This window comes from Thunnus maccoyii, chromosome 3, assembly GCF_910596095.1.
Source record: "Thunnus maccoyii chromosome 3, fThuMac1.1, whole genome shotgun sequence".
Classification (NCBI taxonomy): domain Eukaryota; kingdom Metazoa; phylum Chordata; class Actinopteri; order Scombriformes; family Scombridae; genus Thunnus; species Thunnus maccoyii.
In genome coordinates, this window is record NC_056535.1 from 18,278,172 (window position 1) to 18,288,890 (window position 10,719).

Sequence of the window (10,719 nt, forward strand, 5' to 3'; positions counted from 1 at the left end):
TAATCTGTGTCAATTTAGGGGTCCTTGACGTGGAAAAGTTTGAAAACCACTGACCTAAATAATGGGTCTTGCCAGAAACATAATCGGCTTCATGTTTGAAATGTGAGTCTTTCATCATGTTTGACTACACTTTGCTTTTTCTTTCCTGTGGGACTTTGGATCATGATGATTTTAATTTATCACAATATTTTCTAGAACTGAAACAATTGTTCAATTAATCCACTGGTCAACCCCCTGAAAATAAATCAACAACTAGGCTATATTTTGATAGCCGATTAGGCTAATAATGTAAGTCTTTTAAGCAATAAGCAAAAATGTACAAATGTACTGGTTAACTTGCTATACTTACAGACGTAAGTATATGCTGGTTTCTAAGTCTGTTGTATTAAACTGAATACTTGTGTGCATTTTTTTTAATTTTCTGACATTTGTAGACCAAATGACTGATAAACTAACCAAGAAAATATTATCAATAATTAAAATAACTGTCAATATTGATTTCCACATGGTTTGCTGGACTATGCATATGCATTCATGTAAATTATGAATATTTTTTAAACAAGTCACAATGTCAGTATCACACCATAACCATAATGAAATGTCCTTAGCATGTTTTACAATTATTATATGGTTTTAGGCTATGTGATGAAGCCAGCTGCAGATCTTGCTCTAACCAAATTACAGGCAAACTGTGGTGACATAACAGTGCAGCATGGATTTGTTTGATTCAAACATCTGCTGCACAGAAAATGTGTGGCTGAGGGGTATTTTTCTTTTCTTTTCTTTTTTCTTTTTTTTTTTTTTAGCTCCGACTCCCAAATACTGTGTGTAGATTCCTGCTGCCAGAGAGCCAGTGTCATTACACAAGATCATTATACAGTATCAGAGCTAAGACATCCTGGGGTAAAGACTGGCAATGTCTGAGGAGAAATAAAATAAAATCTTAATTAATTCATTAAAATTCAAACTGTACATGAACCTTGCAAAATTGCAAACTTAATATTTCCATGCCAGTGGCATGATCGAGGATATAACTCAAGTTAAGATCTCACATTTTACCTATCGCTCAAATTAATGTGGACTGTTTCATTCTACAAAATAGAACATTTACAGCATTTCACCACAAATGACATACATTTATAATGACTAAAAATAAAAAGCCAATATAATTGTCTAAAACACATAAACCATCAAATAAAAACTAAGGAAAAATGGGAGTGGTTCGACAAATTCAAAATACCAGTTCAATAATCATTAAGAATACTACATCAAAGGGAAAGGGAATAGTATCTCCTGACAGCAAAGTAGGGAAATAATTCTGAGATGGTCCCACTCCTCTCTGAATGATTGCTCTCCCTAGTGTACACTAACTGTCACTACACTAAAAGACTCTATTTAATAAACCTAATAAAGCTGATAAGATTTGTAACTTCCTATTTGTAACTTTTGTTAACATGCTGTACTGTAAGGTTGAACCCTACATCAACCTAATGCAGTACTGTCATTAGAAAACACTGAAATCCTGAGTCAGGCACTTTAAAAAAAAAAAAAAAACATAAAGAAATCTGGATTATAAGCAAGACATTTTAAATGACTTTATTGTAGTACGAATTGGCAAGCACAAAGAACAAGTGAGCTCAGTGTACGGATGTGATGCTGAGCTAATTAACAGATACATATGTACAAAACACACGACTGCACAAGTGCAACTTCATTTTCGCTCCATTCTGAGATCCATTTCAGGTACAAAAATAACACGAGAGATTGTTTTTCATGTGCAGGATCTCAAGAGAAATACACACACAGCTAGAGACCCTTGATAGGCATTCCAATGAAAAGACGCATCGTGACTTCTTTGAGTTTAAAATCGTTCATGAGGAATGTCGTTATGCATGTTATACAGTGAATTATATAGCAGTAGTGAATATATATAAACTGAAATGATGTGCATGAATAGAACACATGGCCTGTTTTTGTCCAAACATTCAATACTTCATTGGCACCGGGAAAACATCAGTGAGGGATACAGTTGAGGAAATATTGACTTTTGGTTATCAAATTGTAATTTTGTGACATACAGATCCATATTCCAACAAATGACTGTACTGTACTAACCAGAAGACTGTAGAGAAGATCTATTAATAAGATTAAAACCCTTGCAAGACGAAAAAGCATTCAGGTTCATCATTGGGGCCTTTTTCATATTTACAAACTGTAGACAGAAGTGGCACAAGAAAGAAGAAAAATTTACATTGATACTAAAATGGTAGTACATATATACATAAGTGATAAAAGAGCTGACCGAACAGGGTCAGTTTCATGAAGAAGAAGAGGCTTTGACTAAAATACAACACTAAACTGCCTGTATGAGAGAGTTTCAGGAGTGCAGCAGTTTCTTTTTTTTTTTTTTTGATTGCTTGGTGCTCACAGAAGTTATGATTGTTTTACAATTACTGGCGTTTGGCCTTGTAAGGTCGGGAGCGTTTCCTGCGATCAGGTTTCCTCTGTTTGTGCAAGCGGCCGATACTCACTCCCTGCCGACGACGTACTGAAATGTTCTGCTCCACGAGGCTGGCCAGCATGCCTGCAGAAGATACAAGGTCAGAATTAACAAAGGAACAAAGAAATGATGAAAATACCAACAAAGCAAGTGAGGTTTTTTTTGTGTCTGATGGTTTAAAATGTTAATGCAGAGTTATGCAAGTGTATGCAATAATGTCATATCTGCTGTTAATAGAAAAAAGTGCTTCTGTATGCATTTCTGATTGGATGGGTATTTTAACTGTTAATATTCACAGGCCTTAATTAAAATTTGAGAAAAAAAAACTCTAATTGTTCTGTTAATTGTCTTGTCATAAACAATTATTCATATTCAAACAGTTACACATATTCCTATGGGGATTAGTAAGACTTTTTGTTTTGGGGATGCTCACTACTGTGCACTTTTCCCCCCTTCAGTGCAATACCTACCTCTGATGTTCAGCATGAAGTATCCATAAATATGAGGTGATGTGAGTAACTTCAGATATGTACAATGTTTGGACACCACCAGAAAGCAGGAATTTATAGGTAACTTGCAAAAGTTTCAAATGTTGCTTTGATGAGAGGGGATCAAGTTAAAATAGTAAATAAAAGAAGAGGAGATGGTGATCTTAACTTACCTTCTTGGGCCAGCATTGATATAAAGGTGCAGATGAACTCATCATAATTATGGGTCCTCCTCTGATCATCAATCTGAACAAATGAAAACAAAAGATTTTGATTGAAAGCTAATAAAAACGTCTCACACGAGGTTATTTGATTGGTTCTAGGTAAACAAAACCTACTTTGTATTTCTTTCTCTTCTCTACTTCCTCCTTTAGATACACCTCATAACTGGCAATGTCCGCCTCCACGCACTTGAGCAGTGCGAGCAACTCCTGCAGGAGACAGAATAAGATGAACCGCTCTGTGTGTTTGCTTATTATATATTTTTAGCACACAGCTCCCTAATTGGCAGCACAATTACTGTAATACAAAAAAAAAAATCTTGGCAGACCGATGAGCAGAGTAAGGTACCGTGCTACAGTAGATTATAACACCAGGAATTTTCTGGACTTACTTTAGGTGAGTACTTATCCCCAGGGAGCTTGCTGTCTGCAGCAGTTTCCGTAGCGTTAAGCTTTTCCTTGCTGGGTTTCACCTCTGCTCCATCTTTGCTCTCCTCTTCTTTCACGTCCACAGATGGTCCCTCGTCTCCCTCGTTCACTCCTTCTTTCTCCGCTGCTGCGAGGCCTGCTTGCTCTTTGTCTTTTATCTTCTCAGGAGTGCAAGGCTGCTTGGTGCCATCAGCAGCTAAATCTGCTGAACAGACAACAGAAAGTCTATCAATACTACAAGACACTAACAATTTATTATCAAAATAAAAATGTATGTAATATCATTCCAAACAGTCTACTTTTATCGTCTAAAATAATTTAATATTCTAAATGTGAGATGATAGGGTCAGATCGTTACTTCAGCAGGGGCTTTTAAACCACATTTGTAAATAAAATGGATGAAAGTAACCATCTTGTGTATTCACCAGATGGTGGAAGAGCGTAGATGACTCCATCCTCCTGCAGGTGTAGCAAGGCCACGCTGACAGAGGGACCCAGTTCTCTGACAGCACGGTTATGTCTGGAGTCTAGCCTCAGCATCTCATCTTCTCCAAACAGCACGCGAGACAGATGGGATGCCACTGGACTGGACGGACGCGTGGCAGCCTGGGAGCGTGCGGGCGAGCGCAGCGGGGAGTTGAAGGCGCTGCCGATCTCAGATGCTGTGTCGGTGCTTTCGTTGCTGGGTGTGGGGGAAGGCTGTGAAGCAGATGTGATACAAATGCCCCCAGTGCGGCCTTCTGTGCGTACAGAAAGAGGTGTGTTTAAGGCATCTTTCCTTTGGACCTCCTTCTTCAGTTTCTCAGCCAGGACACTCAGGGCAATCTGGCTCTCCATTCCAGTCCCTACACGTCCTGTTCGTGATCGCAGACTTGCCTTTCGCCTAAACCTTTAAAAAAAGAAAAGTAAATGAGAAACTGCCAACGCTCAAGCTTGAAAATTGCCTAACATAAATCTATAAAAGCAACAATTACGCTTTTATTCAAAATAGGACACATTTTACAACACTGACCTGCTTGATGTGCCTGCAGAACCAGTTACATCCTCATCCTCGTCCTCATAGTCATCTTCGTCATCAGAGTATGGCGGTTGGGGAGGCCCTGGCATCCGAGAGCGACCAACTCCAGCAGCAAGATCCTCCTCTTCCTGCCAATCAGAGAATCTCCAATAAACCCTCAAAGAAAAATTGTTTATTTTATGGCCCAAAGATAAATTGGGCTGCTTAAAAAAAATAGTATCTGAGAAAAAGAAAGACAATTAAAATCTTCTTTGAATCAGTTTTACAGAACAGTGTTAGAGATTGATGGAGATCAGAGCGAGATCTGTTCTACTTGCTGGAAGAGTTGAATAAGTAATGTTTCCATTAAATTCTCAATCTAACACTGGAGTCTGTTTAGATCAAATGTATTTTCATGGAAACAAAATGAACATAATCCAAAATGTTGACAAAAGGCAAACATCAAGACAAAACACCATTTGATTCTACTTATCTTTACCCAAACTACAGAACAGTTTCTTAAAAAGCCTGCTATTTAATATGTACTCTGTATTTGTTATGGACGACACTGTCAAATACATACAGTATCTCTAAAACCTGAACAGAATCAATAAGAAGAGAAACAATAAGTTGATTAAATTATTAGTTGATTGACAGAACATGAATCTACAACTTGATTCCAGTTCTAATTCAATTCTACTAAATAAATTAACTATTTAAAAAAAAAAAAAAGTGAGCAAAAATGCCCCAAATTTGTTAATTCCAGCTTCAGGATCATGAAGATTTACCGGTTTTCTTTTCCTCAAATATCTATCAATAATATCTATCTGAAAAAAAATCATTACTTGCAGCCCTGAACAAAACACTAATCATACATTACAACCAAAGCATCTGAAGTTATTTAGAGGCCAAAACTGGAGAAGAATCTGGTTCATATCGGTAAAAGTGTCCTTTCTGAGCCAGGACCTATACATTCCTCCTCCCATCTTACCTGCATTGGAGACTTAGCATAGTTGTGGTTGTCTAGGAAGGCAGGCAGGCGTTGAACGATGGGGTTGGTACTGGTGACTTGCTGGGAGCCTCCTCCTGCAGGGACTGGTGGTTTGCCCATGACCTTGGTGTTTCCTGAAGGACATGGGGCATCTTTAGACTGACCTCCTGACTCATCCACTGAATCTAAAAATAGAAGTCAGTGTATTTAAATACATCAGTTAAATGTTTGTGATAAGTTCCATCACAATTTACAAGATATATTAAAAAATTAAAAAGACTGGAGGATAAAAGCTGACTGAAGCACCTGAAGAAGCCTGATCTCTTTGGGATGTAACTGGCTCCGCATCTGCCTCCTTCTTGATTGCAGTGGTGCTATCATCAGGAGAGGAAGAGTCTTGCTGCTTCTTATCATGGACAAGCTCGGGCTGGGTGAGCCGGATCATCTGAAGACATGAAGATACAAAATACTTTAGTTAGCCCCTCAAAAAACTTTGTCAGTAGACATGATTAAGGGAAGCATGCTTGGATAAATTTTGACTCCATCTAATTTCCCTTAAAAATACTTTTGAAAAAAGTATAAAACACTCTTTGAATCATTAGGAGTATTAATAGACACCACAAAAGTGGCAAAAGTTATGACAATTCTATCAAATCTATTTTTTTAAATGAGGTTAAACAAAGTGACAGTTCAGAGTCATCTGCAGCTTGCTCACATATTCTCTCTTGCTCACATCATTTTATCATCTAAACACACAGCTTCCAGGTGTGAGTTGAAAACACTAAAGAGCTGTGGGATTGTGATCTGCCTGTGATGAGACTTCTATTAGTTCCTGACCTTCTGTAGACCCTCCAGAACAGTCTGTCGATTCCTCTTTAAAATATCCAGTTTGGACTCGTACTTCATCCTGCGGTCAGGCACCACTGCCATCAGGTTGAAGCGGATGTCATGGTACGGCTCACTGAGAAAGAGAGGAGCAGTAGCATGAGAATGAAGCTTTGGGAAGGTTGTAGAGAAGTTGAACCTCTTCTACTTAGTAACTGGTTCAAGACTCACCCGGCAGTGGCCAGTCCAATCCTTTCCATGATAACCCGCCGAGCTTTATCAGTCCATTCCTCCTCCTCTCCCCAGGGCCCTAAAATATAGTGTAATATTATAGTTTGTTTGTTTCACAACAGGAGAAATGAATAAAGCATCACTAAATGCATTTATATAGCTCCAAGGAAAGAAATCCCTTAGAATAATGCTTTATTGTATAAACGTGTTTAGATAACAGTCAGATTGCTTGGTCCTTTCTGGAAGAACACTCTAACGTTGTTTAGGGGCCTTGAGAACAAAAGGTCCCTTTTTGATCTTAACTTGGACTAAACACCCAATGAGTCCATGACTGAAGAGTTCAGGCTATGCACTGTAGGGGACAATTAATGGATTACAATCACATTAAACATAAACAAACTCTTGAGCTCAGTAACCAGAATGATTGTGACAAAGTAGTAAAAGTAAGAGCAGGACTCTCTTCTGCATCAGTATGTACTCTTACCATGGTCAATGGGGTAAGCCTTGAGTCCATCGAGCTCAAAGAGGCGGTCTTTGATGGGCACATAGCTGACAAAGTGGAAGGCTTCCATGGTCCGCACTGCACTGATCCCATTCTGTTTCTCCGGCAGGTGCCTGGGCTCCGGTCTCCATAGAAACACAGAGTGAGAACTTGAGAAACTGATCAATGCACAAAGCCTGACATCTCCTTGAGGATGACAGACCAATCACACAAGATTTTTTTTTTTTTTTTCCCAGAATCAGAGACACCTCGAAATGTAAAAGGGAACCACTGACTGAAACTTACCTGGCATGGCTGTTGTGTGCTCTGGCAAGCTCAGGGGCATTTCCTATTGCATAACCTTTACTCTGAAAAAAAAACATGAAAATTTAAAGTTAAACATGACAGCAGGGGAGGAGGAGGAGGGAGGGAGAGAGAGAGAGAGAGAGATAGCATAAAAGTGAGCAATTCAGATCAAGGGCGCTTTCCATGCAGCTAATTATGCTTTCTCCCATCCTCACTCCTCTGTCTTCTGGCTGATGACCCGGAGATTGATAAAGGTCCTTCATCATCTAGGATGTCCCAAGAGGAGCTTGGAGTTAGGAACCACAGCGATGTCCCATGAAGAAGTTCTTTTTAAAATCGGACAGCAACACCCCATTTGATCAGAATCTGTTTATTGATTGATCAGCTGATCTGATGGGACGATGAAGAAGCTGCTGAACTGTAAATCACATTACTGTAATATTAACATTGCATGACTGTAATGCTGTAGATCAGGGTATTTACCAATGGAAACTCCACAACCAACAGCTTGATAGTTATTCATATTTATTCATAAATTAAAAATATTACATCCTTGTAAAATCTGAATCATTGCAACTTTTTCTCCTTTTTCTTCAGAAGCTCAAATACTTTTCTTTTTCTTTTCTTCTTGTACATTCCAAGGCCATCTTGGCTCTTCCAGGAAAAACATACAGCTATATAGTAATATACAGCTGCAGTTATTATTATCAACCCTATAATTTCAGCCTGAGCCTGAAAAGGAGGTCAGACTTTCTGTTACTGCAGCCTCTCACAAACTAATTATGCAGTAAATTTTATTTTAAATTTAGCTGTTTTTATGGTTCCCTCACATCCACTCTGTTATTTCAATAATACGCATTTCAATTTTGTTAATTTGTGTTATTTCTATCAGTCACATCCTGTGATACTGCAATAGATTTAAAATTAGTATTGGAGTAGCAGTCATCAGGCCCCGAGTGTTTGTCTTTTAAACTTAAAAAAAGTTACTGTTATGTATTTCTACACATTTGACAGTTGAGATTCTGTGCGTCATGAGTAATTGCCATCTCCTAAAAATGTAGCTAGAGGAGGTGAGGATGTCTCGTTTGGTAAATACAATTTCTCTACCATCAAGTCTCTTCCTCGCTTCTATTTCTCTCTCTCCCATCCCTGCAGGGAAGGACTAAGGTGTGAGGAAGAGACACGAGTGAGGGAGGTGAGGAGCCACGTTAGCAAATGGAAAGCAACCCAAGAAGGTCACAGCTAATACAAATGGAGAAATATCCTGATTTGAAATTATGTTTAAAGTACTATAACTAGCTGGATAAGCTTGAAAATCTATTACCATTTTTTTGTAGATGTCCAATGTCCGCTCTCATACGTTTAATATAAAAATAGATACTGATTTCCTAACTGATTTTCACTCTCTCTTCATAAATCCTATATAGGTTTTGTCAAATTCCTATGATCTCTCAACACTTTGCAGCTAAAGGAAAAACTAATCTGAGAGCTGATTGTCAAATGAAAACTGTGAACAAAAAACACAGTATTATATTACACTAGAAATAACAGACATACACGAATGAGTGTGAGGTCATCTTACCTCGGGACTAAAGCCTTTTGTGAAAGCCTTCATGCGACTAAGGGTGGTGCCGAGCTCAACGCCACTGCAGTTCAGAAGCACACTCAGCAACGCGTGGGTGGCACATGAATTTGGTATCAGCTAGATAGAAAAATGACAGCGTAAACACCCAACAAGTCAGAGCAAGAAGAAAGAACTGAATGAATCATGTTTTTTTATCTGCTCAAGAGCAACGTTACATCGGTGACAGCACTAAGCTTTGAAATTTTACAGTTCATAAATGATGTATAATTTTTATGACTTCAAAAAAATAAACCAGTTTGTACAGTGATCACTAAGAAGTCAATAATTACAATAACTACCAACATCTATGATCACTTATAGCTTACCTGATGAGCAAAGAACATATCATTTACAATTTCCTCATCAATGACAGAGGTTTCATCCACCAAAGTGTTAACTTTCCTCCTGGATCGACGTTCCTCAATCCACTTGAACAGGAAGATGAAGCCATAGACAGGGCTGAAACATAAAATCAAGTACAAATACTTTTCACATGTTGTTGCTAAAGTACAAAAAAGAACAGGAGACAGAAGCTTCATTATAAAAAGGACAACTATGGTAGATTCCCTACTTATACTCAGGTGTGAAATTGTAAAGAAACTGTAGTGAAATTCTTGATGTACAGTTCCAGTCAAAAGTTTGGATACACTTTCTCATTCAAGTGAATGGGAAGGTGTGTCCACACTTTTGATCAGTAGCTATTGTACATGCATCTATTCCTCACCAGACAGATTTAAAGTTACATACCTTTGACACTTGCTTTGTAGATCATATATTTCCTCTACTTGGACACCTTTGACTCCTACAGGACGCACCAAAAAAAAAAGTTTTCTTTTGCCACGATTACTTTCATCTTCACATACATACAAGATTCAAATGGTGATACTTTTGCAGTATAGTGTCTTTTTTCCACATTGCAGCTCTATGGAAGGTTTCTATATATGAAATACTCACCAAAATCTTCCACCAGTAGAGTGAACAGCCCTGAAATTGTAAAACATTTAATTCAGGGTTCAGTAACTAACACGAAACGTTACTCATCTACAGTAGTGGAGAGTGTGTTGTCTTCTGTAAGATGATGGAGCGAGTAACCATCATCTCGCAGAAGACAATGCACTTTAACATTCAAGTTAACCATGTTTTTGTTATGTTCTGTTGTGTTAAAGTTGCTTTACGAGTTTAAAAAGTCAAGCTGCTTAAGAAGCTAAACTGTCCATCTGGCTTTATACAGAAGCTAACGTTAGTTAGCTGTGCTGTCTGTCGAAATTTCTCACCTGGGTCACTCTCGAGCTCCAGCCAGCCTTTGTTCATGTTTGCATTTGTGCGCAGTTGACTAATATTTAAGATGTTTTCCAGTCCATGTCCGAAAGAGGGGTAATAATCTTTAACGACAACGCTGTATCCATTCACGACACAACCGTGCAGGGCTCAAGATAAACACAATAGACAGAACTGGCCGCCTGCAATCTACGTCATCAAGAAACGACGAGTGGTGACAAAAAAAAAGAAAAAAAAAAAAAGAAAAATAGTTCAACCCGCGACTTCTTGTAGTCTGAACAAGAGCAAAATAAGTAAATTAAAGAAGTATGTCAAACGTATTTTTGATCATTTATATAATTGCCATAA

At 38.3% G+C, this 10,719-nt stretch overlaps 1 protein-coding gene across 3 annotated transcripts; it reads right to left on the minus strand.

Annotated features, from left to right (window-relative positions):
- Positions 1–1,570: 1,570 nt before the first annotated feature.
- Positions 1,571–10,569, minus strand: bap1 (BRCA1 associated protein-1 (ubiquitin carboxy-terminal hydrolase)). 3 transcript variants are annotated; one of them, XM_042407462.1, is made up of 17 exons: positions 10,368–10,569; positions 10,048–10,077; positions 9,841–9,895; positions 9,420–9,552; positions 9,052–9,171; positions 7,470–7,531; positions 7,167–7,309; positions 6,683–6,761; positions 6,464–6,587; positions 5,933–6,071; positions 5,627–5,760; positions 4,651–4,784; positions 4,064–4,527; positions 3,602–3,843; positions 3,327–3,419; positions 3,162–3,234; positions 1,571–2,584 (listed from the first exon to the last, which is right to left on the minus strand). In XM_042407462.1, exons 1-17 carry the CDS (start codon positions 10,402–10,404, stop codon positions 2,451–2,453), a joined length of 2,196 nt encoding a protein of 731 aa, XP_042263396.1. In that variant the 5' UTR covers positions 10,405–10,569; the 3' UTR covers positions 1,571–2,450. The 3 variants fall into 3 exon arrangements, with proteins under 3 accessions (XP_042263396.1, XP_042263394.1, XP_042263393.1); XM_042407460.1 differs by having other exon boundaries at positions 3,602–3,840; positions 5,627–5,811; positions 10,368–10,568; XM_042407459.1 differs by having other exon boundaries at positions 5,627–5,811; positions 10,368–10,568.
- Positions 10,570–10,719: the final 150 nt, after the last annotated feature.

Excerpts from the sequence above, each read along its gene's own strand:
- bap1 (XM_042407459.1), bottom strand. The coding sequence starts at position 10,404 with ATGAACAAAGGCTGGCTGGAGCTCGAGAGTGACCCAG. Across the intron at positions 10,078-10,367 it reads GGAGCTCGAGAGTGACCCAG|GGCTGTTCACTCTACTGGTG; the intron begins GTGAGAAATTTC and ends TTACAATTTCAG. Across the intron at positions 6,762-7,166 it reads GGCTTACCCCATTGACCATG|GGCCCTGGGGAGAGGAGGAG; the intron begins GTAAGAGTACAT and ends ACTATATTTTAG.